This window comes from Athene cunicularia (assembly GCF_003259725.1).
Source record: "Athene cunicularia isolate RWA chromosome 3 unlocalized genomic scaffold, athCun1 chr3_part1, whole genome shotgun sequence".
Classification (NCBI taxonomy): Eukaryota; Metazoa; Chordata; class Aves; order Strigiformes; family Strigidae; genus Athene; species Athene cunicularia.
Genome location: NW_020799097.1, coordinates 63,510,129 through 63,537,928, shown reverse-complemented (window position 1 = coordinate 63,537,928; position 27,800 = coordinate 63,510,129). Strand labels below are relative to the sequence as shown.

Genomic DNA, 27,800 nt, shown 5'->3' with positions numbered 1-27,800 from the left:
TCAATTTTTGCTGTTGGGCAACACATTGCTGAGGCTCAATGTAGAGGTAGGACACCTATATATATAAAAAAAAAACCCTAAGTCCTTCTGTATATGCTTTAAAAATAGATTTTATTGGATATACGGCTGCTTCAAACTTGTATTTCATGAGAACTTTTCATAGGTAGTATTGTTCAGGAGCGTTTATGTAGTGAATAAGATAGTCTAGTTTCAAGTTAGTGTGGAAATCTCTCTTGGTTTGCACATGTCTAACCCTGCTGAGATTTGTGAAAGATCTACAGTGTGGTGATTTTGACTTGGGGAAGTGAATGTACAAAACAAGACAAGTTAGTCTTGTAGATCCAGGCAAGTGTTTTTTGGTTTGATGGATGCTTTTGAAGCAGAACTACATCATAGATTTTGTACAACTAGTGGATTAGTTCTATGAGCGATCTTCTTTAGTCTTAGGAGATGCAGCTAGGTACACTTGTTGCTGTTACTTTGAAAAAAAAAAAAATTAAAAAACCCCTCATTTCTTAGCAGCCTGAAACCAAGCAGCAGATATTTGCAGTAGAACAAGTATCTTTTAGTGGCATTTGGTTTTTAATTTCCTCCCACATATGTTTCCTTCCTGTCCGCTATGCAGGTTTGCTGAAGACAAAAGTCTCCAAAACTCAAATACATTAGTTAAGATAATTGCACATTGAAAAGATATTTGATTATATATATACACACACCCCACAGTGGTCACACCTGCTGAGGTCCTTGCCACCAATATGGCAGCAATAGTTAGTCTGGATTGTTTGTATATGAACAAATAAATATTCACATTTCTCTCTGAGTTATGTGTGTTGATTATAAACTGATGCAGATGTGAGCTTGCTGGGGTAAACTGTGCAGTTGCATTCCCACGTCTGTTCTCTATTAAATGCTCAGCTTCTAGGTCACCTGTGATCATGCTTGTGTTTGCTGTTATCACTACTTTACTCCTGCCTTTGCTTTCCAACATTCCAGTTCTTTATCCTCAAAATCCAGGCATGTTTAGTTTCTTTTGGTACTCTTAAAGAAATGTAAATCTGACCGGCCTGTTAAAGGATTTTACTAGACTGTGGGTATCTCTAGGCTTGCTATATTAACAACTCAGAGTTGGGCCATCACTTCAGTGAGTGGCAACAGCTCACAAAAAGTACCCTCTCTATATATGATATAACATACAATACAAAGAGTCTTTGGTGATTTTCCAGGAATTTGGTGCTCTCAATTCATCATCAATTTCAAAAGTCCATTGTATTCCACAGTTCTGGCTGGTTCTTATCATTCCGTTCTAATTTCTCTTTGGACACCACTGTTCACCAATGCAGTCTTCGATCATCATGGTTACTTATCTTCTGAACAATCTTTATCATAATTCACTTTTAGACTTCTGAGAAAAGACTCAAAATGTTCTATTTAACATATACTTAATCTATGTCTAGCTTTTCTAAGTTGCTTAAACTGTCAGTATTGTTCCTAGAGCACCTGTGCTCTATTGCAAACAGTATCTGTTTATTAATTATTCCTGCTAGTAATAATATCCTAAGAGAAAACAGTTTTCTAAAGCTTGTTCCTTTTACAGATTCCCTCCTTTTGTTTTTCCATTGCACTCCTGTGATCCTTATTTATAATTCTACATCTATCTTCTGCATTAAAAAAGAACAACAACCAATGTAACATTGAAACAAAACAATCACAGAGACTATTATGACATAATCGTTAAAAATAATAACAATTAATTTAAATAAAATTTCAGCTGGGGAAACTTCAATTGGCTATCTTGGGTTATTCTTTATATCCCGTAACACTAAATTTAAAGCATCGGGCCACTTTAGGCTAGTCTGTTTACAAACCTTAAGTAATTTTTCTTTTTAAGGTTCTGTTCATTCGTTCTACTTGGCTGGATGATTCGGGGTGATGGGGAGTATGAAATTGACTAAAAATTAAATTTGAATTAAAACATCAGCTGTGAAATGACCCCCATGATCAGAATCAATGGCTTCAGGAACTCTCTATTGAGGAATTACTTCTTTCAGTAAAATATTTCACTACTGCTTTTGAATCATTTTTCCTAGTAGGAAAAGCTTTTACTCATCCTGTTAGTCAATCTGTTAGCACTAGCATGTAAGAGTACTCCATTGGTTTTGGCATTTCAGCATAATCAATTTGGAGCTTTTGAAAAAGGAAAGGTGGCTGGAGGTCTTTTTCCACTGGGTGCCTTAATTTGTACAGAAGCATGCTGTTTACAAAGTTTACATCTTTCACAGATTATTTTGGTTGCTGCATAAATTCACGGGGCAGCCCAGAGTCTTTAAGCTCTCTGCCCCCCCATGAGTATTTTCGTGATGCCATCACATGATTAGTAATAAATACCTATTTGGAAGAAGAGGCTTGTTATTAAGCATCTGTTGTTCTCCATGTGGCTGGGCTTCAATCTGGATCCACTACTCCTTTTCTTTATCAGGGAGGTCTTCATATAACATTTATATCCAGAAGTTTGGATATCGCCTCATGTTGTGATAATGACATGATAGACACAACCTGTCATGCTGCGGCTCTAGCTGCTTGGACAGCTGAAGAATTTCCATTAGATATCATAACTTGCCTCTGAGTATGTGCTTTTATATAGATGACAGAAATCTCAGAGGGTAATTGTATCACCTCTACTAAGTCCTTGATCTACTTTCTATGAGCCATGGTCTTCCTTGCTGATGTTAAGAAACCCCGTTCTTTCCATAAAGTCCCAGTTGCATGGCAGATAACCAAAAACATATTTAAAGTCTATATTTTGCAGCTTCTGTAGGAGCAATTATTTCTGCTCCCTGTGCACCTAAAAGTGCAGGAAAAGGTCCCACCAATAGTACCTGCATTTCCGTAGTTACTGCAAAACCAGTACATCTTCGACTTTCTTCGTAATAGGAGGAGCCATCTGTGAAGAGGTTCAAATCAGGGTTATCTAAAGGTTGATCCTTCAAATCATCTCACAGTGTGCTGGCTTCACTTAATAATTAAACACAGTTATGGTTATATTTTTCTCCATTGGATGGTAAAGGCATTAGGGCAGCACGGTTCAAAGTATTGCACCTTTCCAATTTCAAAGTATTAGCCAATAGTAGAATTACCTCATATCTATGTACTCTTTGAGGAGATAAAGTTTTCTCCCATCTTGTTTTAAAAATATTTCTACTTCATGGGCTACACAGACAGTTAGTGTTTGTCCTAGGACAATTGTCTGTTTTGTTTTTTTTTTCCTGCCATTCCAGCTGCTGTTGTTACTACTCTAATACAAAAAGGAGTTTCTTTAGTCACTGGGTCTAATATAGACGAAAAATAGGTAACAGGTCATAAAGTTTGTACTAACACCCCTCTCCAGTTCCTTTATTTTCATCACAATACAATTTAAAAGGTTTTGAGTAATCAGGAAGTCATGGCTTTACTATGAATCCAAGATATTTCACTTCCTGTTTGCAAAATTGTAATTTGGACAGAGATGCAGTGTTCCTTTTTAACAAGTTGGATACATAGATATTCAGTATCTCTAGTACAATCATCCTTACTTTTACTTGCTAATAACAAGTCATCAACATATTGTATCAAAACAGACTTATCTGAAAAAAACAGGTCTTGTAAATAATTTTTTTAAAATTAGAGAAAATATTGTTGGAGATCTAGTAAATCCTTGCGGTAACCTAGTCCCAAGTTAACTGCTTACTTTGCCTTGTGAAGGTGAAGATTGATTTGCTTTCTTCTGCAACTGGAATGCTAAAGAAAGCTCCTGTAAGATCAGGCATCGTGAAATACTGTGCCCAGACTGGAATCTGTTAAAATCCGACTAGGATGTGGTACCACAGGATGTGAAGCAATTACATGTTCATTTACAGCTTGTAAATCCTGAACAAATCTGTATTCAGGATCTCCATGTTTATCTACCCTATGTTCACTGACTGGTAAAATATGAGTATTATAAGGAGTAGGACACCCCTTCAAAATTTCTTTTTCTAAAAAATGTACAATTTGTTTTTCTATACTGGGAATGGCCTCATTTATAATTGGATACTGCCAAATTGAAGGAGTCCCTCCTTTTGTTTTTATCACAATTGGCTCAGCTGATTTTAACAATCCCACTTCATGTCCCAGTGTACTTCAAAGTTCTCTAGGAATTGCAGCCAATTAAAATCGTATATCATTCAAATCATTTTCATTTTGACATCCCAATTCACTTATTTCTGAGCCCATTAAAATCAATTGAATCTCTGTTGGAGCCAAGGAGATAAATATACCAAATTCCTGCAAAAGGTCTTGTCAAAGGGGTAGTTAAATATTTTATCTCTTCCTCTACTACTCCCCATACTATCATTCGAAATGTGGGGAACTTCAAAATTCAGTACAGGCCCAAAAGGCAAGTAGGGGAACTGGGAGAGATCACAAATTTACCCCAAACAAATTTCTTATCCAAAATTGTACCGTTTACCTTCGCAGAAATCTGACCATGCTCATCTACCTTGATTCAGATGGGTCCCATTGTTCTTTCAATTCCCAGAGAAAAGGAGTATCATTTTCTTTACTGTGAGTGAGGTCGAGGAGGTCTGGCGGGTGGAGATCCTCCTTGTGCAGACATGGGTCTAAGCAGACACTCTCTCTGCATGTGTCCCAAATTTCCACAGTAGAAGCACTCTAAAGAATTGTTGAGAGATAAGAGGAATTCTGCCTCATGCATCCCTTCCGCTGATTCTACCTCGGGGAAATCCCCGACCTCTCCATCTTGGGTTATAGGTTTGGGTAACTGCTACAGCCAACAACCCAATTTCTCTTTCTTTATCTTTTTGCTCTAGCTTTTTCTCAAGTTTTAACCTTTCTTCTTGCTGCTTTTGCTTTCATCTCTCCCATCAAAAACAAAAGCAGCAATGCTCAAGATTTTAGTTAATGTTTTACCTTGTCAGCCTGGCATGAGTTTCTACAAAAACCCTAATAGCTAGTGGCTCTTGGAAATTGTCACTGGTCATACCCCCATAATTAAAGTAGCCTTCAGTTGGCCCTAATAATCATTTGGGAGCTTGTCTGATTTTTTTGTCTCCATTCCAAAACTTTTGTCTAGTTACTCTCTTACCTTTTTTGGAAAATCTTTTCCCTTTCCTCTGCTTGAAATAGTTCTCGTTATAAAGTTTTCATATAATTCCATTTAGGGGTGTAATCAGACTATTCCCAATAACAATTGAGCACATTTTTCAGCATCAGCTCATAAGCGAGGCATTTTTGCCTGCCAAGCTACTAAATCACCTTTCTTCCAAGGTTCATCACTGCTGTTACTGGAGAGACGTCAGTGCCTGCAATAGGGCCCGCTCTAGGGTTTGGGATGTAATCCAAATGCATTGGATTACATGTACCTGTGCATTACAATGCACCTGTGCTCTATTGCAAACAATATCTATTAATTACAAACTATCTATTTATTAATTATTCCTGCTATTAATAATATCCTAAGAGAAAACAGTTTTCTAAAGCTTGTTCCTTTTACAGGCCTACCTTTGCCATTTATTCCTTTGTTCTATGCACATAGAGCCGCTGTCTGAAGTTCCTCTTATGTTGTTCCACATTGCACATACACAATTCAGTTTCTGTATTCCTGTGAAAAAAATGTTCTTGCTATTGTCTCAGCCCTTCTGTCAGCCAGTATTGCTGACTTACAACTCAAGGTGGACAGAGCTAACTGTGGATGGAAATCACTACGTTTGAACTGGAGGCAAACTAGAATTTGGGTGTCCCGTATTGTGCATCACAACATGATTTGCTGATCAATTTTCTTCTCACTTTTTCCACACTTAGGTTCTCACTGTTTGAATTTGCACTTTGAGTAGTGCTGAATTTATGTTTATTATAAATTAGGAGGAGTTTTATGTTTAAAGGTTACCATTGTGGCACTAGTCACTATCATTTTCCTCCAGTTGTGCCTGATGAACAATGTAGGATGGGGTGTAACATATTTAAAAAATTAATGGTTCATTATAGGTTAAGTAAAAGTGTTCACATAAAGTATTATGGCATTTTAACTGGCAATATGCAGAAATAGCATTTATGAAGATTAGACTTTAGCACATTGCAAATCTGCAATGTTCTCTATGGTCTGTAGTCTTGATACTGGAATGAAATGAGGTTGATGTGTCCCAAGGCCCTGTCTCTTCACTGGCTGGAGGAGAAACCATTAGAAGTCAGATAGACAGTCTGAGAAAAGGGGCTGTGGGCTGGAAAATGAAGACCATTTGATTGGTTGGAGAGGGACATGCAGGAGAGGTAGCAAACCTGAAAAAAGGGACTAGAATTACCTGACCAAGGCATTAAAAATACTTTCCATGGGTGATCGCAAGCTGATCCATTCTCTGTGCTTGGTATTAGTGTCTTTGGTCTGAACTGTTGCACTGCTGAGCACTCACTTCTGCATCTTAAGATGCTGTCACTTGTGCTAAGTTTCTGTGACATTGCTAAATGACCTAAAGAATAAGGTCCTAGGTCACTCAGATTGGTTAGGCAAGGTTTGCAGGTGGAGATAGTCTTCCATGAAATTAACCAGTGTAATTAAGGAAAGGAAATGAGCTTTCAGGCTATCTTTGGCTTTTAAGTAGAACCAGCAAAACTCAAAAATAAATACATAAGACCACTTGAGAGACAAGATGGTGGTGCCTGTAAGGAATAAGGGAAGTGGTAGAAAGAGTAATAAGGTGTCATCCGTTAGAAAAAGGGGCATAATTCTTGCCCTGTGAAATACGGAAAAGTTAATGAGATGAGGTGTGCTATAAATCTGTTTCTATACTGGGTTTTGTTTGTAAGTAGAGTTTTAGCTTCTCAGCTCATGCTGAAACATGTCCTTTAGGTCTGTCGAGGATATGGAGTGAAAGATCAGAGAGGAAGCTAGTGCTTAAATTGATCACTGAAAGCAAACTTGTTAAAAGTGAGGATGAAAAGGATGAGCTGGTGGTATGTGTAAACTTGTTTCTGTAGGACCTCAAGGCCAATCTGTAGTGCCATTGGAGATCTTGACATATTGGTGGTGATGTTGCTGGTGGCTGGTAAGGTGGTTTATGTGGTGGTATAGTTTGTGAAGAAAATTGTCTTTTCTTGAGGAAATCTTGTTTTCTGCTAGTTCCTTTATAGTCTTTTTCTGCTAGTTTCTTTATAGTCTTAGAGCTGTAGCATGTTAAAAATCACCTCTGTATGAAAGAGTGGAGAATTAGGTTGAGTAGTCTTTCATGGAGCTGTAGAGGAGCGACTTGGTAGATTCCTTTTAGCTCTATTTGGTCACTCAGCATTCATAAGTACTTCAGAGTTTTAAGTTACTGTACCACTCCTTTCCCAGTTTATGCTTGTGGCCAGTGTTACTCCATCCCAGGTGCAGAATCTGGCATTTGGGCTTGTTAAATCCCTGTTTATCATTGCCCAGTGCTCGAATCTATATAGATCCCTTTACGAGGCATCTCATGCTTTGAGAGAGTCAACAATACCTCCCAGTTTAGTCTCATTGGCAAAGTTGCTAATGGTGCATCCAGATCATCGGTAAAATATTGAACAAAAGAGGCCCTAGAATTGAGTCCTGAGGAACACCACTGGTGACTGGTCGCAACCCAGATGCAGCCCCATTCACTTCAGCCCTTTGAGCCCTGCTGTTCAGCCACTTCTTCACCTAGAGCACTGGTACCTGCTGATCTCACAGCTGGACATTTTGTCCAGAAGAATGCTGTGAGGAACAGTATGAAAAGCCTTACTAAAATCCAGAAAAACTACATCCACTGCCTTCCCTTCATCCACTAGGTTGGTGACCTTATTGTGGAAGGATATTAAATTAGTTAAACAGGACTTCTCTTCGTGAACCTGTGTTGGCTATGCCTGGTGATTGCATTGTTCTTTAAATGTCTTTCAGTAGCACCTCGTATGATCTTCTCCCTAATTTTTCCAGATATTGAGGTTAGACTAACAGGTCTGTAGTTTCCTGGGTCTTCCCTCACACCCTTGTAAATTAGCGTAGTGCTGGCTAGCTTCCAGTCAGCCAGGACCTCCCCAGACCTCTGGTTTGTGATTGAGAGGAGTCCTACTGTAACATCTGCTGGTTCCTTCAGTGCTCTGGGGTGAATCCCTTCAAGTTGCGTGGACTTATTATGAACGTTCAGCTGATACAGCTGGCCCCTTATGATTTCAATGTCCACAAATGGTAAATCACTGTTCCTTCACTTCGGGTCCTCTGACTCAGAGGACCAGGCATCCCAAGATCTATCAGTATTGTTAAAGCCTGAGGAAAAAAAAAAATAAAAAAAATGAATGCCTCTGCTTTTTCTTCATCCCTATTAGTCAGGTGACCATCTTCGACAAGTATTGGTCCAAGGTTTCCCTTAGACTTATTATTAACATACTTTGAGAAGCCTTTCTTGTTATTTGAAACAACACTGGCCACTTTAAACAGTAGGTTCAGATTTGGCCTTTTCTGTCTTCTCCCTGCAAACTGTCACTTTCTAATCTTCCTGCAAAGCCTGACCTTGCTTCCAGAGATCATACAATTTCTTCTTCCTCCTGAGCTCCACAAAGAGTTCCCTGTTCAGCCAAGCTGGTCTGCCCTGCTTGCTTGACTTATAACACCACGGGATTGCCCGCTCCTGTGCTTCTAAAAGGTGCTTCTTAAAAATTGACCAGCACTCATGGACCCTTAGGACCTCAAAAGCAGGTTGCCAGATGACACTGCTACGTAGCTTCCTGAGTAGCTTAGTTTGCTGTTTTGAATCCCAGGGTAGCAACTGTCTGTGTACAAAATAAAACAAAAATGTGGAGATGGGAGGAAGAATGAGGGGAGGAGAATGCAAAGTGCTATGTAATTGCATAACTAAAAGTCATGTAGCTGCTTCTGGCAGTTCAAGTATATTCTGGGATTTCACTTTTCATTCCTTTGTTAAGCATAGTTTTATTTGTATTTGTACACAAAAGTAAAATTTTGCAAGACATACACTGCCTTAAAATTAAATATTTGGGCAACATTTATGTACTTTGATACCTCTTGTGTCAATTTGTCACCTTTTTTTTCTTGTGGTTGAGGTGATTGTGTTCCTTTTTTCCGATAACTGAAATACCACTTTTGTATATATTAAAACATAACTAAACCACAGCATCATTTGCAGAGTGATGTATGTTACATGTATCAAATCTTCGTGGTTAATAGCATATCTCAGCCTCTGTGTGTTACTTTCTGTAGAGTGTTATCTTTGTGGTCTTGTTAGCAAGATGTGAAAACTGCTTACTTTCTCTCAATATATCACAGAGTGAAGTTGGAGCACTTGTTTTGTGAACAGACAGCAGTCTAGAGCAGGTCAAATATGAGTTATCTGTCAACATTTCACAAAAGCTATATTAAGACAACATTAAGGATGCCAAACCAGACATTGAGAAGCTAAGAATTAACAGTTAAAGTCTGTTGAGTGACCTTAATTTTTTCTTCTGAATGCCATGTGCCAACCTTGAGTAGTAACAGGATCATGTAATTTTCCTTCCCCTGCAGCTGCTCCCCTGATATCTCTGTCACTGTCGATGCTTGAGACAGAAGCTTGCTGTATGAGGAAACTATCAATGCTGCTTTTTAGTTTCCTTACTACATTAATTTGATGTTGTTTACTAAATATACTTCAAATGCTTTCCTGTATATGGAACTACATTACAGCTTCAGTGTTCAGATTCCTTACAAACATTGGTTTATTATCACCACAGCTTTTTAAAAATGCTCTCAAGTGGTAAAAATGGCATTGTTGGAAATTCATGTTGAATCCAGGCTTTCCCCAGCAGGCCTGGTGTCTTTTGGCAAGGCTGAGTCAGGAGACAGTAGGATTCAGTAGGACTCCCGTGGAGCACAGACCATGATACAGCAGCTTTGGTGTCCTCTCCCCCCCTGCCACTCCCCTCAGCCCAGTTCAGTTTCTGGAGAGCAATAGAAATTTACATGAGCTGGGCTAATCTCTATCTTCACTAAATTCATGCTATCTGTCTTGCTGCTGTATCTGTGTAATACCAACATGGGTATAATCATCACAGCTTATGAAACCTGATATGGTCTATCTGATGTACTCTCTTTCAATGGGCAGGGGTTATCTGAGATTCTGGGTTGTAAACAGGAAGAAAGCTGTCTCTGTAGGACAGAAGAATAATTATCTTACAGGGCTCATATGTGTTCATACTGGTGATACACACACACACACACACACACACACACCCCATTTGGGGGGAAGTATTTGCAATTTTTATGTCTAATTTTTCCAGTCATTTCTAGCATCTTTCCTTTTCCAAATAATTTAGAAATATATTGAGCTGTTCTTATGTTTGACTAGATCTGTTTATCGAAGTGCAATTGTTCTGTTTCTTCTAGTGCCTTCACCAATGCAGATCGTAGTAACATCTGAAAATTTCAAAACTGTATTGCATTGGCAGTACCCACATATGTCTGAAACTCCTCATTTTATTGTGGAAATCAAACCTTACACGTAAGTTCTCACTCCTTTGTCATTTCATGTACCTGATAGTCTCTAGAAGCATATAAAAGCAATCAGTCCAGGGTAAATTCTTTTGGTTTTATGTGGTGAAGTAATGTAGGGTGAAGGTTGCCTAAGTGTAAATTAAGGCAAAATCTGTCAAATAACAGAATGGTTGAGGTTGGCAGGGACGACCTCTGGAGGTCATCTGCCAACCCCTCTGCTCAAGCAGGATCACCTAGAGCAGGTTGCCCAGGCCCATGTCCAGATGGCTTTTGAATATCTCCAGGGATGGAGACTCCACAGCCACCCTGGGCAACCTGTGCCAGTGCTCAGTCACCCTCACAGATGTTTTGTTATAAGCAGTGTATCGTACAATATCATGCAGTTGTATTAATTGTATTAATACTTTATATTATTTTTTATTAATTATTACCTATCTGTTTTACAGTTTAGGTTACTACAAGATCGTCTCTACCTGTGTGAATATTTCAGCTCATTTTTGTGATCTCTCAAGGGAAATAAGTGACCCTTTTACCTCTCACTGGCTTAGAGTTAAAGCTGTTGTTGGGTCACAACAGTCTGAGTATGTTGAGACAAATGAGTTTATTCTGCAAAAGCATGGTAAGTTCCATCCTAAACTAAACCTTATAATTTTTTTCCCCAAATTAAAAAAGTTAGTAATTATTCTTTTTGCTGTATTACTGTGTCTCATTTGGGAATATCATAAAGTTAGGAGTCCAGGATGAAATGAAGCATGATGACTGTTCCATAGGAACTTCTCTAGATATGCCTCTGTAGTGACTTGCTAGCCCTGTCACTGTGGTATCTGAATATTTTTTTCAAAACTTCTAAAGGCAAGAAAGCGATGCTGGTGGTGCACTCTGCATCCTTCCCGTGTCCTTGCCTGGTGTCCCAGATGCCACTTTAGGGTAGGAAACTGATGCTGGAAGCTGTGAACTTTTAGGCATCACTGAAGTAGTATTCAGGTAGTTGGTGATGCCTTGCTGGACGCTATAATCTCATGTACTGACAGCTTTGGCTGTCTAGATAGTATCTAGAAGCTATGGGAGTCCACTGTAGCTGGGTAACTTAACAGTTACTCATTTTTCATGTAAATCCTTTGGGCTGCTTCAGAAGAAATTACAGTTTTTCAGATCAGTATTGTAAAATCAAATTGTGTGTCTGGACTCCAGGCCAGCCTGCCCAAAACAGTGGGGCAGGCCCCAGCATTACATGGACAGTGAAAAGCAGCTAGAACAGTGAGAAAAGACTTGAGAGACTTCCTCTTGTACTTGCTCCATTCTCAATGTATAGTTTTCAGGCAGGACATTTTCCCTGACTTGGGCTGTGCTTTAGATAGAGCTAGATTTCTGCATTGCTGGAGCTGAATAAGTGAAGTCCCTCCTTGTTTTCTGCTACGAGTCCCTCCCCACCCAGTACTCCCATGATTTGGAATCAGTGGCTGGTTTCTAGGCAAAGGGACAGAAGTCATGGTAATAATGCTCAGTTTGGCAGTTTGCAGAAAATTGGAAGCCATGTATGGAGGAGAGAAAAAATCATTTTCCCATTGAACAAGAAACTCATATGTTCAGACAGATCATTGGACACCAAAAATTCACATAGGCCATTGCCGTGGGAAATCAGGCTTCCTAAGTACTATTGCTCAAGATGAGATTTGTTTAGATTTTCAGATAGCCTTTGTTTCAGTACAGTATTGTTTTAGCTGAGTGTGATTTATGATGGGATCTAGTCAGTAGTATTTTGTGTTCTGTTCTGATTCACATCTAGATGTTTATTTTGTTAGTTTCTTCTGTTGTCAGTAAGCTGAATTTTTATGGTCTTACATGTATAGGAAAGTTCAGTTGCTTAACAGTGAAATTCTGCAGAAACAATCTGTGTTTCCATTTTAGAAGCAGATTCATGAATGTATCCGAAAGCCTCCATTACTTCTAAGTGTCACAGCTGTGTGATATTACCAGCATTGAAATAATAATGTAATTCTTCTCATCTGATGAATTTTGAAAAGATAAGTATAAATAGTATATTTTATATTAAAAGCTTTGACCTGATAGCAAAGGTGCAATCTGTTGCAGGAAAAATAGGACCACCAAAACTGAACCTCTCAAGGCATGGTGATGAAATCACAGTTGATATTTATCATCCTCCATTTCCATCTGTGGAGTCCCCTCCTTGGATCAGAAATGTTTATTCAGAGCTCGTGTACACGGTGATGTTTTGGGATCATAAAAATCCGGTAAGTCCCAGAATGAAAACTTCAAATTAAAAATACTTGTTTACCTTAAGCTCATAAACAAGGGGTTTACTCCTATTACGCAGAGCCAAGAGATACCAAGAAAACAGTTGAACATAGCATAGGACTACCTGAAGCACTAAAATATCAAGTGCATCACAGTGAGATACATGACTGGAAGGTCTGGATTTTAGTTGTCCAACTGGATGTCTTATAACAGAAATGAGATTGTTCATTATTTGTACACAAGCTAGTTACTTGATCCCATGCTGTTGTTTCTATGTACATGCTATAACATTGGTAACTTTACTTGTGCCCCTTTCAGTTCTCTAGATAGACCTTTCATCTAATAAGATTACCTTTCAAGATACTGATACCATTTTATTTAGCAGTCATGGAAGGTGAACCTGAGGAAAATGATAGTAGGTGTGTTTATTTACAGTTACTTTTTCATATGCATCCAGGTATAAGTTTTATAAGTGAATTAAAAATGCACATTGAGACTATGAGCAGTATTTTAGCTGAAAGCACCGTGGTATAACAGCTGAAGTTCAGACAGCTTTTGCAAGTCATGTAGATGGTGTAGGAACCACATCTAGTAGTGTTTTAACATTTTTTGAAGTGTTCGAAGGTACTGTAATATTTCTGTTATTGTATTGAGTCAAATGATACAATGTTACTTCTGGGTTGTTTTCAGAGTAAAGAAGAGCTCCCTGAAGACAACTGCACCATGTATAAATGCAGCCTCAACATCCGAGTTCCTGCGGAAGGTTCCACTTACTGTGTTTCAGCAAAGGGAAGTTTGTATGGTGAACTGATAGTTTTTGCCCCATCAGAAGAAACCTGCATTCATATTCCTCTCAAGCAGACATTGGGTAAGAGGATTCTAAAACTTTAGTGAGAACATACTGAGTCTGACCAAAGATCTGATCTAGCTAAGTATCTGAGCTCTGATACAGCCATGAGATTACTTAGATGCCTATCAGAGAATATGAGAAAAGGGAAAGCATGGTCATTCTTTTCCAAATGCAGTTGCCTAGTTTTAAAGACCCTTAAAGATCATATATTATTTACAAGTAACCTTGATTATTTTTGGGGTGCTTTTCCTGCTTCATTGGTATTACAAAACCTGTTTCCATTGCACCTGATCATTGGTGTAAATAACAAATGACAGGTGGATCATTCACAAAGTTATATGGTTTTCAGAATCATTTTCTCTCTCTCCTAACAAATGGCTTTTTGCTCAGTCTCATTACTGAGGAAAATGCATATAGACTTTCTTGAGTTTGAAGTAACTATAAACTTGTCATAAAATTTAGGTATTAATGTCTTTTTCTTTATTAAAGAGAACAGAGGCAGCTAGTGACCCAACTTTATATCTCTGATAATCTCTTACAAAATTTTTAGTGTTACTTCATTATGTCTCAAAACTTCACTGGAAAAAAGAGATAAAATTGATAGAAGCAGTTGTACTGTTTCTTTTATGCACAAGAAACAGCAGTATAATTGAGGGGGAGAACATTAAGGAGAATCAGAGTAGTGGAATCTTGCTAGTAATAATTAAAACTTCAATGTTTTGGAAGATTTCACATTTTATTTTTATTATACATAGACTATATATAATTATTATGACAGCTAATATGCTGTCACATGGAAATGTATGAATCTGTTCATCCCTGTCAGCTCTAAGAAACAAAAAATTAGCTATAAAATTCCTTTACCTATATAAAAACATGATTCTGTTTATATAAATCGAAAACCTTCTGTCATTTTAATTTTTACTTACTGGATATAATGCTTCATATATTTAAGGTTTTTTGAGTGAAAAATGGTGGTAATTTGACAAATTCACATGTTACAGCCAAGCATTCTGAGCTGTAAGGAGGTGATTGGTGACAGCCAAAATGGCTTCACTAAGGGCAAATCATGCCTGGCAAATTTGGTGACTTTCTACAATGCAGTTACAGCATTGGTGGATAAGGGAAGAGCAACTACGTCATCTACCTGGACTTGTGCAAAGCATGTGACACTGTCCCACATGACCAACATCCTTGTCTAAATTGGAGAGACATGGATTTGACAGATGGACCGTTCAGTAGATAAGGAATTGGCTGGGTGGTCGCACACAAAATCGATGCGGTCAGCAGCTCAATGTCTAAGTGGAGAGCAGTGACAAGTGACGTTCCTCAGGGGCCAATCTCGGGACCAGCACTGTTTAACATCTTTGTTGGTGACATAGACAGTGGGACTGAGTGCATCCTCAGTGAGTTTGCCAACATCACCAAGGTGTGTGCTGTGGTCGACATGCTGGAGGGATGTGCCATACAGAGGGACCTGGACAGGCTAGAGAGGTGGGCCTGTGCGAACCTCATGAAGTTCAACAAGGCCAAGTGCAGGGTCCTGCACATGGGTCAGGGCAATGCCAAGCACAAATACAGGCTGGGTGATGAGTGGATTGAGAGCAGCCCTGAGGAGAAGAACTTGAGGTGTTGGTTGACAAGAAGCTTAACATGACCCAACGATGTGTGTTTGTAGCCCAGAAAGCCAACCACATCCTGGGCTACATCAAAAGAAGTGTGACCAGCAAATCAAGGGAGGTGATTCTTCCCCTCTACTCCTGCTTTTGTGAGACCCCTCCCCAGAATATAGCTCTAGGGACTCCGGTATAAGGAGACATGGAACTGTTGGAGTGAGTCCAGAGGAGGGCCACAAAGATGATCAGTGGGCTGGAGCACCTCCCCTGTGAGGACAGGCTGAGAGACTTGGGGTTCAGTCTGGAGAAGAAAAGGCTCTGGGGAAACCTTATAGCGGCCGTCCAGTACCTGAAGGGAACCTACCGGAAATCTGGGGAAGGACTTTTTACAAGTGCATTTAGGGGTAGGACAAGGGGTAATGGCTTTAAACTGGAAGAAGGTAGATTTAGATTGGATATAAGGAAGAAATTCTTCACTGTGAGGGTGGTGAGACACCAGAGAAGCTGTGACTGCCCCCTCCCTGTCAGTGTTCCAGGCCAGGTTATTCGGGGCTTTGAGCAACCTGGTCTAGTGGAAGGTGTCCCTGCCCATGGCAATGGGGTTAGAACTAGTTCATCTTTGAGGTCCCTTCCAACCCAAACCATTCTGTGTTTCTATGATTCTGTTACAGTTTCTGAAGTTATTCTAAATGATACAGTAGTTGTTTATTTATCCAAACTCCCTAACAGATCTTGCTTTAACTTCTTAGGCACAGAATATATCGTAATTCCATGTGGTGTTATTCTGAGCCTGTGTCTAATTTTGGCGGTATGTTGTGGCTGCAAGAAACTAAGGGAGAAGAACATAAAACTGCCTAAGTCTTTGGTAAGTTCAGACTTCTTATCTGTATCAGATTTTTAATATCCGACTAGGTAACTTTTGTAACATCTTTATGTCTGGTTTGTTGTTTTTTGCTTTTTTTTTAACCTTGATCTTATAGATGTTTAGTGTTTATGAGTCTAATATTCTGACAATCTCTGCAATCAGATGCCTTGTATTTGTTTTAGGGCTAGACTTCAGTCTCTTTTTAATTGAAATAGTAGTAGTTGGTCTAGTTTGAGAACTTAGTTCTTAAAAACTCAACATGTGTATACACAGACAGGTTTGTATTCATTCTAGTAGCAGAGACACAGAACTACAGAATCACTGAGGTTAGAAGAGACTTTTTGAGATTGTCTAGTGCAACCCTTTTGCTCAAGCAAGGTCAGCAAAAGCAGGTTGCCCAGGACTTTGTCCAGTTGGGTTTTGAATACCTCTAAGGCAGGAGATGCCACAACTGCTGTGGGCAACCTGTCCCAGTGTTTAACCACCCTCACTGGAAAAATTTTCTTAAATTCAGATAAAATTCCATGTGTTCCAGTTTGTGTCCATTTTGTCTTGTCCTGTCACTGGACACCTTCCATGTGTTCCAGTTTGTGTCCATTTTGTCTTGTCCTGTCACTGGACACCTGTGAAATTCCTTCATTACATGGTAATACTGTGATACTGCTAAATGCCACAATGTTCTTAAAGTGATGTGCAGTGTAAGGGGAGCGGGGGAGTAATAGTGTTGTAGGAAGAGGGAACAATGGCTAAGGGAAATCCCTGTGACTGCTCAGTGTGAGAACAGAAGAGAGGTTAGCAGCTGCCCTACCTTAAAAGCTCCCTGTAGCCATCCCTAGGAAACAGAGTGGATGTTCGTTAAAGAGCAGCAGCACTCCCTGCTTTCATGTCAGGCAAGAGCAGAATATCTGTCAAGTACTGTTAGTGTCCTCCCAGTATCTCATTAGTTACAGCAACAGTTGAAGCAGCTTTCAAGAACTGCCACGTGAGGCAGTAGTGAATGGTGATCATATCAAGAGTGTATTTTCTCAGTGGAAGCAGGAAGTCTTGTAAGACTTCTAGAAAAAAGCAACAATGATCTTCAATTCCACATTCTTCAACTTCAAGACCCTTTAAAGTGACTCCTCATAGTGCAGGAGTAGCTCAGTGCCTGAGATCCCCCTGGAGCCTGCTTCCTTTGGAATAGGATATTAGGAGGCGAGATTGGTCTGACTAAATGGAGATGTGCAAGCCAGTGATGCTAGCTAGGTCCCTTCGTAGTAAACAGTAATCTAGTCAATCAGCTTGCACAGCACAAGATGATTCATCTCATTCTAAAGCAATATGCACTTCTGCCAGACAGAACACTCTAAAATGCCTGTTACTTTCCATGTACTGTGACTGAGCCATGATGTCACCAATGGGATAAAAGAACTTATGACACCAATGTGATGTAAATAAGTAGACACTCCTTTATTAATGGCCGGGTGCATAGGGGAGTAGTCTCACCACCAACACACACCTAACTCGTGTAGCATGCAGATAATACAGGACACAGTGATAAATATTAATTAAGTTCTCATACATAAACATAATTCCTGTAACTCATTTTCTTATTCCCACCTCTTTCTGGTCATGCACACTTGAGTCCTGAAATGAGTGGGGGGCTGCTTATATGACCACCACAGACTACTGATCTAAAAGAAAGACCCTCCAGTGTCCTTGACTCAAGAACTTTGGCTCACATTCTAATTTTAACATGCTTTGAGACCCTTTCACAATGCAACTTTTAAAACACCTGGTCTACAGGGCAATATATCATCCTTACTGAACAATCTAACAATGGTACCTTGTCTAGCAGCATAACTGGTTGTATGGTTACTTTAAATACAATATCTCTATGACTACTTAAAACATTACAGCACTATCTTTTATAAAAGATAGGATGTTCCTGTAAAATTCCATTTAATTGATTAGTCCTAATCATTCCTTATGAAAATCACCAAAAATCATCAACTCAATAACAAATCAGTAACAATGAGACTAGTTCAGAGATAATCATTCACAGTGTAGACTCTAAAAAAAATTAGAAAACCTGTCTGAGGGAATCTGCAGCTAGACCCCAATATAAAAACTCACAGTCCTGTAAAAAAAGTGACACTGGAGACTTTTTTTTCATGTTCACACCAGTACATAACTGCCTGAATACATAACATTATCTCCTACATAGACACACAGTAATTCTTGTGAAGACCATTAATTATAGCAAAAGGCAGCTCATGCACAATGACAGTGCTATGCTCAATGGATCCATAGTTATTCTGGCTTCCCATTACTACTGTGGATATCGCATCTAAGGCATTGGAAAGAAGAATATTGTACAAATAGAATTTGTGCTCCTTAACTCCTGTGAGCTTCCTGTTGCATGCTCCAAGTTCACACTTTAGCGCACCTTGTAGAAAATCATTTGTGTAGCCCTATTCTCAATTTACTGGGCTACATGTTATCTTGTGATTCTTAGGTTCCAGTATCCCACAGTCTGATTCACATTCCATATCATGCTTTGTTGCTAAGGAGCAGAATGAAACCTCTAACTTTATAAAAAAAATGTTACCTGGGTGGTCAAGCACTGAGACAAGTTCCCCAAGGAGGTGGTCACGGTCTCAAGCCTGTCAGTGTTAAGGAAGCATTTGGACCATGCTCTTAGATGCATGGTTTAACTTCTAGGCTGACCCTAAGTAGAGTCAGTCAGGAGTTGGACTCAGTGATCCTCATGGGTCTATTCCAACTCGGGATATTATGTGATTCTGTCCATTTCCATTGAAGTCTCTAGTGAGAAATACAAATTGCAGAGCTCATAAGGATAGTTTCGATACAGCTGATGTGAATAATTAATAACTTATGATTAATGATTAGTTATTTTTATGATTACTCTTTTAAATTAATGACTAAAATGTAAATTATTAATACAAATAATGTTTAATGATACGGAGTTATCTCTGTGGACTTTTTGGAGCTGAGGGGCCTGTCACTGACCTTTGAATGTGTACTAGACATTTCTTTCCATACAGTTTATGACCACAGTGCTTTACCTGAGCTTGTCTGAAAATGAAACATTTAGGGAGTTATTTCATCTGTTACAAGGCTAGATAAGCTGTCCTACCTTAGGACTGCTGCCTTCTAGTGATCTGCTTCCTGGTGGCTCAAAGTAGATGCCATCATCAGAGTGGCTTTTAGCAAGTTGAAGTTCTCCAACAGAAGGCAAAGTAAGAGTAACCATCAGGCAGCTGCCTGCTTGATGTGAGAATCTCACATACCCAAAGAAAAGAAAAAAATCCACTGCTGTTTAGATCTTGAGAATTTTTATATTCTCTTTTCTGTACTGTTTGTGACTTTCATGTCAGTCATGTACAGGTCCTACTTCCACAGTGCAACTATCTTTCAGTATGGGCGTTGAATGATCACCTTCATGAGAGAAAATGTTTTAAACATTCTGATTCCTAGTAGGATCCTACCAGGAATATGCATCTAGTGAAATGGAACATATTCCTTTACAAGACTTCATCTTGGTAGTCTTCTGCCGGATCACAAGAATCTGATGTTTCAGCAGTCTAGCTGTAGTTAGAGCAGTTAATTTTCTCTAATTTATCTCACAAAAAGTGTTTAAAGAGGCTATTTCCTTCCACCCACTGTCTTCAGTCATTCCAGATTGTCCTGTGCGTGATTTGTACTGTGCTAGATTTTTGCTGTAAGATTTGTGATAATGGCTTATCCACTTTAAAAGGAGCCTGACCTTGATTTACTGATACGCTCTGGGCATTTTCCTCTGCTTTAACTTCACTGTCTTTTTTTCAGTGCCTCTTAGCTTTAAATGGTGGCAAATATTTTAGTGGATAGAAAACACCCAATCTATAAGAAAGACTCATTGAAAAGCATCAGTTTTTACTTTTCGTTCATACTTAAGTCAACTTTTCTGCTGTCTGATGGTGCTTTATCTGAGCCTGACAGGAATGACAAGGCTGTTCTCTCACTGTATTTGTAGAACACTTACAGATATTCATGAAACAATTGTCTTTGACTCTGGCTTTTTTGGCTATACAACATATATTTCTGATTTGGAGAAATTGTAATTGTTCTTGTAAATTTTGACTGATACTTGCCACAAGTAATTGTCATCTTAAAAGAGAGAAGCTGCTTCATTATCTTTTGGGAAGATTTTTTTTTCCTCTGAGCATCTATAGGGCAGTAACATAGTCTCCTACTTATACATTTACATAGCATTAATTTGTTGTGGAACCATGCAAAGGTAACGCAGATTTTGTCAATGTCCTAACAAGATTTGAAATGGACTTCTCAGACTCTCCTCCAGAAGATGTGTACCTCAAAATTTGTAGGTGGACAAGTCCTTAGAAAAGGAAGTTAAGAAAGAAACTGCTGATTACCTTAACTGTTATATGTTATTTATATATGTGATTACCTTAACTGGGATATGTTATTTATATGTCCCCTTGACACTGGCTTCCAACAGTGTCCACCCTAGTCTCAACAGACAGTGAACGATCTGAAAGCTCAGGTGCTCTCACTGGAGACAGGAAGATACCTGAGCACCTGCACGTGCCAGGAAATATTGCTGACATCCAGCTTAAGCTCACTGGCTGTCAGTTTGCTAGTATTAGATAATTTACATGAAAGGAAAATATTAACTTATGTATGGTAAATACTTTTCATCAAATAGTAACCATATCTTATTTATCCTTGTTACTTGAGATGCTTGAATGGCATTCCAGTTAGTGTAGTAAGCTGTGATTTTTCTTTTTGAAGCTAGAAATAACTGCATGAATTGCTAAATTGTCTTGTAGTCATGATTCAGTGACTCTTAAAGAACCTTTGATACCAGGAAACTGAGTTTTTTTCTTCTGATGGCTTCCTCCTTTCACGGATGGGAAGAGTAGTGTCTTTGCACTATGTTGCTTTGTTCAGAAACTCACCAAGAAAAAAGATTTCCTTTTTGAGAGCAAAACTCTTGGATGTACTTGTATAGCAGTACTTATTTCATCCTCGGGGTCTATCTCTAAGCATTGTCAAATGGCACTGTGAAATGCAGAACCTGTGTAGAGTACAAGTGTTCCCTTAACATTATTTTAAGACTGATTTTTTAGAGTCATGTGAAAATCCGAAAAAGACAGATTTTTGGTTTTAACCTTAGTATAGTATTTACTGCTATGAGGAGAGATGGGAAGTTGTAAATGGAGCTTTTAACCTTAGTTTCTATAGTATTTTGTTTCAGTACACATTCCTCAAGTATTCCAGTTTACACAGAGATTTATCTTCTCTTGTCACTTACTGTGTGACTGTTGGAGTCAGATTTTTGCTACCCCAAAAAAACCCTACAGATGCTGATCCCTTCAAAGTCAATGTTAGTATAGCATAAGTATCCAATAGTTTTCCATGTATCTGTATAAACCGGTTTTCAAAATGTACTTTAATTCTACCAGCTGTTCATAACAGTTTAGTATCTGTGCATTATTGATTGTATTCTGGTTTCTGCAACTATCTTTTAAGCATCTGCTTCTTACAAATGGGTGTTTTCCATACTCATGGAAATTACTCTGAGTATTCCATACTGTAGGATGACATGCTCAGTATATAAATAGGGGGGAGTGGGCAGGGGTTAGATCACTGCTCGGGCATTGGTCAGTGCGTGGTGACCCCCTGTGCATCACTTGTCTTTTCTTGGGTTTTATTTTCTCTCTTTTGTTATATTCCTTTTCATTACAATTGTTATTATTTTATTTTGTTATTAAACAATTCTTAACTCTACCCATTAGTTTTGTGGGTTGTGGGTTTTTTTATTCTCTTCCCCATCCCAGTGGGAGGGAGGAGGAGTGAGCAAGCAGCTGCAGGGTGGTGCTTAGTTGCTGACTGGGGTTAAACCACAATAGTATCTCAAAAAAACAGGACTGTGTACATTTTATTAGGAAACTATCTGTAGTACTTGATAATCTGTGATACACACATACAGTAAATTATGAAATTTGGAAAAGGATGCTATTAATTAACCCTTTCTCCCTATGCTTTCTCTTAGCTTTAGGGAATACCATCATACAACTGAAAATTTACCCTGCTTTGTTTCTTTGTTTTTTATATGTATTCTTGAAAATGCCTTTATCTTGAAAATGCCTTTAAAAAAATATATATACAAAAAACCCCAGGAGAATCTAAACAGCCTGAAGTCATGTCATAATCATTTAAAACAAGCTGGAGCCTGGTTATTGAAGGAATTAATATGCTCTTCCTGTGGAGGGGTTTCAAAGTGAAACAGTAGTCACAGCATTGAGGGAATGCTTAGTGGCCCAGGAGACATCACTAGGAAGACTTCATCATAGATATGACCATTGGGTATGCATAAAGGTTCTCGCACCATTTTACAGATCTCTTTCAAAAGTTCACTTCTGTCCCAATTGAGGCAGTTGCCAGAAAATATTTGTCATTGCAAGTTACACTCATTAGTTATAGAGTATGAAAGGCCTCCATAGCTAGTTGAAGAGTATTGCAGCTTTTTTTTTCCTTTGCTGTTTTCATCTACGTTGGAAACTTCAAATGACTAAAATACAGTGGGTGACATGAAATGGATTTGATTCTTGCAAATGTGTTTGCACATAGAAAGCATTTTTGAGAGCTTGCATAAAAGTCTTAATGAAAGAGTTGAAGTGATAGATATAGGCTAACAACCTTGCCAGATCCTAATTTTGCTAATTTATGTTGGGATTGGTTGTGATGACATTAAATTTGTTTTATGAACTTTTTGTTTGTTTATTTAACCTCTAAACTTTGACAGTAGATAAAGCCAATAAATCAATAGCTTATGTGGAAATAAAACTGATTTTGTGTTTTTTCCATTTAAGGTCAGCGTGATAAGAAACCTGAACACAGACAACATTCTAGAATCAAAATCTGAATCAAAATATGTATCTGTAATAAGTGTTACGTCAGACCAGTCAGCATTGACAGGGAATGATGAAATAACTTCACTGGAGGTAGAGCCTAAAGAAGAAACTGTTAGTCCTGAGAATTCCAGTGAAAGACCATCTTCTGTTCCTCTGTTAGAGGCACCAGCCAAAGCAGAAGAGATGTCTGTGAAGGAAAGCACAGAGGAGGTATCTTCTGATGATGAACAGAATAGCAAAGTGAGAGAGAGTTACTTCATTTCTGACAGTAGCCAAATGGATATATGTAATAACTCTGCAGGTCTGGAGGTTTCTGCCACGGAAATAGAACAAACAGTCCTTCCAAGCAGCTGTGTCAAGTTTTCTGGCTATGACAAGCCTCATGTTCCATTAGATATGCTGATAGATGTTGGTGAAGAACAGCCTGTGATTGCTTACAGGCCCACTGACTAACCAACATCAATGACATATTTAACCAGGAAGAACAGCATTATGGAAGAACTCAGGAAGAACTCAGGAAGAACAGCATTATTGAAGATTATAGAAAGTCTAGGTTGTATTATGAACATCTACAAGTTGTACTTGCTCTAATCCAACCAAAGTAACTAGTACACAACTTATTACAGTGGGATTCTGAAATGGAGCTGAAAGTAGTACCTGAGAACAGCATAAAAAGTGGGGGGAAATTTCATAATAACCACTTCTAGAAGTGGTTGTGTATATGACATAACTCACTGCTTCCTATTTGAAATACTGCTCTGTTTTTTTTAACAGTACTCTCTGGAAAACAGACTTCATGAAGGAGCATAAACCAGCAGCTGTATCATTACTCGCTTATGTTTCAAATCCTTTTCAAAATTAATTTGATTAACATAATGCTTAAGAAGTCCTTCACTTGGTTATGATAGAAATGTGCAAGAAATATTTGCAAGTTTTTCCCTTTATTGAGGTATTCTCTTGCTTTTTCTCTTCAGGAGTATTGTTGTATTAAATTAAATGTTACTGTTTCTTTTAAGTAAGAATATGGCGATGATCTTTTCTTGTATATCTTGAAAATCTAATTTCATAGCCAAGAACCAGTTCTTTGTAGTCTTTTTCTGCAACTGTATGTATTTCCTGTATGTACTAACTGCATGTAATGGAAAAGTAGGTATTTCCAATAAGTAGGTATTTCTAGGACCGTTACTTTGTACATTTCAGTGAGTAAACAATAGAACTCCTTTGTAACATAAATTCTGTGGCTAAAAAAAAGCTATTTTTAAAAGTGCTGTTACTTGCATATAGCTGCAGCCTTTTGGATCACCTAGATACATTGTGTAACCATGTCACATTCTGGATAATTTCTGTATTAGCATGCTGGCTCATCACCATTGTGGGGGGGGGAAATGTCATGGGTGGTTGCACAAATTATTTAGAAAATGTTTTCAAAATTCAAAAGCCTGTTTTTCTCCAGAGTGTTTTTATCCTAATGCTCAGAACAGTATGATTTATTTTTTTACTAGAAATAAACAGGACTTCTTCCAAACATGTTTTCTAGCAGGTTGAAAATAAATACCATTTTTCCCCTTTTTATGACATAACTCAGGAACCACACCAAATTACTTCCCTCTACAAATACATCTCAAGACAATAGTAAAGTAGTGTGGTAAGTTGTAATTCATGTTACTGTTATTTGACAGCCCTCTGAATTTTGTAGCATGAGATTGTAGTTCTGAGAACTGAAGGATGAGAATTTTATTTTTTTACATTTAAAAACTTTGAGTCTAATGTCTGCAATCAGATTTCCTTTAATCAAAATTTGATGGGTATTTTCTATTTGTAGGAAATGTTTACAATCATTCTTAATGAAGCTTAGTTCAGAAAAAAAGGATGTTTTAGTGGTGCAGTTATACAAAATTATGTCTTTGTTTTAAAAGATGTTTTTTTAGGATTATCAGAAACATTTGCATGTTATAGCAGGTGGTTTTAAAAGAAAACCAGTATCACAGTGCTTCTGTCCTTATGTTTCTCAGTGGTGTGAGTATTCCTAAGATAAAGTTAGTTTATACAGCATTTTCTGGGCTGGTTCTATTCCTGCAGATATGACATTAACCATCGATTCCCAGAGATTTAAAGACAATAGCTATTTTTCCCTTCTCTACTCACAGGAAAGTAACATCTTCTAGGAGGGTTTTGATAGTTTTAGGAAAAACCAAATCAAACAGGTGAATTTTGTAGTTAATAGTGTAATTGAAAGTCCAACTAGAAAGATTTCAGTATGTGTTTAGCTAGCTTTGATTTGCTTCTGCATTATGTTTAAAAGTAGTGAGACCCCCTAGTAACTTGTACAATGTCATGTTCTTGGTTGAGTTCCTGGAAGGCAATGCTGATGACTTACTGCTTAGGATGCATAAGTGTGTAGATATCTGCACTGCAGAAGTACAGAAAATAACTTCAGTTAATAATATGGTTCACCACTGAAGCATGCTTTTAGTAGTTTAAAGTAGTAGTCTACTAAGGAGATGAGCAGCTGTGTCTTGTGCAGAGCTTGAAGTTGGTGTCATTTCTTTCAGGTTTTATAGGTTTGTTGATAAATATGAACTGCAGCAAATACCTCAGGAGTTTATAAATGTCAGGTGTTTAAGTTAAACTTGGCTCAGAATGGAGAAATAGGGTGTAACTGTGAGGTTAGCTTGTTTTCTGGGAAGGTGTTTCTGATCAGACAATTTGCTGAGTATCTTCTTTGCCACTGCTCGGAGTATTTAATCTTCTTGTAATTGGTAGCTTGTTTTCCTTCCATCAGTTTTGTCCAAAAAAAATGTTGCTGTTCTCCAAGAAGATTGGGAATTAGCCACAATCATTCCGTTTGGTGTATCTGCCTCAAAACTGTTCTGTCAGAAGTATGTAATTTCTTGGAAATCATAGATTTATATTCTTAACTGTATGTGGTGAAACCCTGGCCATGTTAGGAAAATAATTGACTAGGCCTCTTAGATTTGTGTGAACATAAGAGATGTTGTTTTCTGAAAGGTTTTCCTTGCTGCCACACTGGAAGAAGTATGAGGTATTGCCTGTGTGAGGGCAGAGAGATATATTTTTAAAGGAAGTGACTGTCTCAGATTCTTTTCTCTTCCCCCTTCAGTGCTACTACATTGTACATTGTCCCAAATCTTTCAAGTCACATGTAGTCCTATGTGAGTAAAAGGGACCAGCCAGGTGCCAGGATATAATTAAGGACAAGAAGGTTAAGACTGATGAGAAACAACACCAGTACATCATGAGCATATAGGAAAAATTTGACACTGTGGGTGGTTACATACAATGGAAAGGCACTGTTACTCTGTAAGATGAACATCAAGCACAGGAGTATGAGTGCTTTGTGATATACAACATATATATGTGCACAACTGACCTCTTTTGTAACTATCACAAGTAAATCTATTTTTAAATTAAGATTTCTGAACTGTAATTATAAAAGCCACTGAATTATCACCCTCCCTGCAGGTATGTCTTCTGTGTGCTGTGTACTTAACAAGTAGCCAATAGCACGGGCCTGGTTTAGATGTTTAAATTGCTCAGGACAACTTACAGGTTTTATAATTGTGAAATAAAGATGTTTAAGGGTGTGCAAAGCACCAGATTCTTCTATGAGTGGTGACAAGCTGAAGATGTGAGGCCACAGTGAGACAAGAATGTGTTCCCTGGGTCTGTAAGTCTAGTTCTCCCTGTCTTGCTTCCAGCAGTTGCTAATAGCAATATTGAGAGCCTAAAAACAGGGCAAGTGCATGATGGTATTTCTGCTAGGATACAGTCCCAGCAACCTGCAATGTGAGGAATTCTTGGGACAGGGTACATGGAAATACCTTTCCAGCTACAGCTAGTTAGCCTTGCTTTTGCAATTCTGTATTACTAAATATCTGAGCCCACATGGCTTGAAAGCTGTCAGGTAGTATTTATCTATGCATTTTCACTTAACTAGTAAATTAATTTAAATTAATAAATTAATACTCTTGTGATAAAGTAGTTTGCATAAGCTTCTGGATATTCATGCATAGCACCTTGACATGGGATATTGAAGTGCCTAACACAGGTTCAAAATCATTTAATATTCATGCCTTTTACAGACGTATCAGCTATCCAGCATGTCACATGTAGAAGGTTTCACCACTTCAAGATGTTTCAGGTGATTTTTACTCTTGTCAGGGCTGCTCAGCATTCCTCCCTTCCTGTCTCCTAAAGATGATTTGGGAGATGATGGAATGTAAGACTCTAGAACATTACATCCATTGTGAGAAAAATTGTATCACAAAACTTTGGCCTAATACCTGACAACATTTCTAAGAACTACTTTAGTGTTCTCGTTTTTGTGTGGACATAGTCACTTTTTATTATCAGATCTGCAGTTAACCAGTATTGTGGTAATACTGGTGGCACAGAAGTATCAGATGTTCTGCCTTATGCTTTTTCCACATGAATCAATAATGTAGTTTTAAAAAATCATTCTTGTCAAATCTACTGACATCTGTGGAAACAAGACATCTGGTAGTGTCCCAGTTGCTTAGAACAGACATGCATATTTGTGTGTAGTCATGAGAAGAGCCGTTTTTCTCAATGCTAGAAATAACCAGTTGCTCTGAAGTGGTGCCATGTAAACAGTATAGTACTAATAAATAAGGGCTATTGTATTTAGTTCACGTTAATAATTTCAGCATATCTTAAAAAAAAAACAGCAAACCCAACACCAAGTGTGAAATGAGTGACCTGCATAGATTTCTTTAGTGTGGGTTGTTGTTTTTTTTTTAAA

General features: G+C 38.3%; 1 protein-coding gene across 2 annotated transcripts; it reads left to right on the top strand.

Moving 5' to 3' along the window:
* IFNGR1 (interferon gamma receptor 1) lies at positions 1-27,800 on the top strand. 2 transcript variants are annotated; one of them, XM_026845526.1, is made up of 8 exons: positions 1-46; positions 10,400-10,514; positions 10,954-11,126; positions 12,599-12,759; positions 13,454-13,631; positions 15,979-16,094; positions 22,976-23,496; positions 23,528-27,800. In XM_026845526.1, exons 2-7 carry the CDS (start codon positions 10,411-10,413, stop codon positions 23,468-23,470), a joined length of 1,227 nt encoding a protein of 408 aa, XP_026701327.1. In that variant the 5' UTR covers positions 1-46; positions 10,400-10,410; the 3' UTR covers positions 23,471-23,496; positions 23,528-27,800. The 2 variants fall into 2 exon arrangements, with proteins under 2 accessions (XP_026701327.1, XP_026701326.1); XM_026845525.1 differs by having other exon boundaries at positions 22,976-27,800.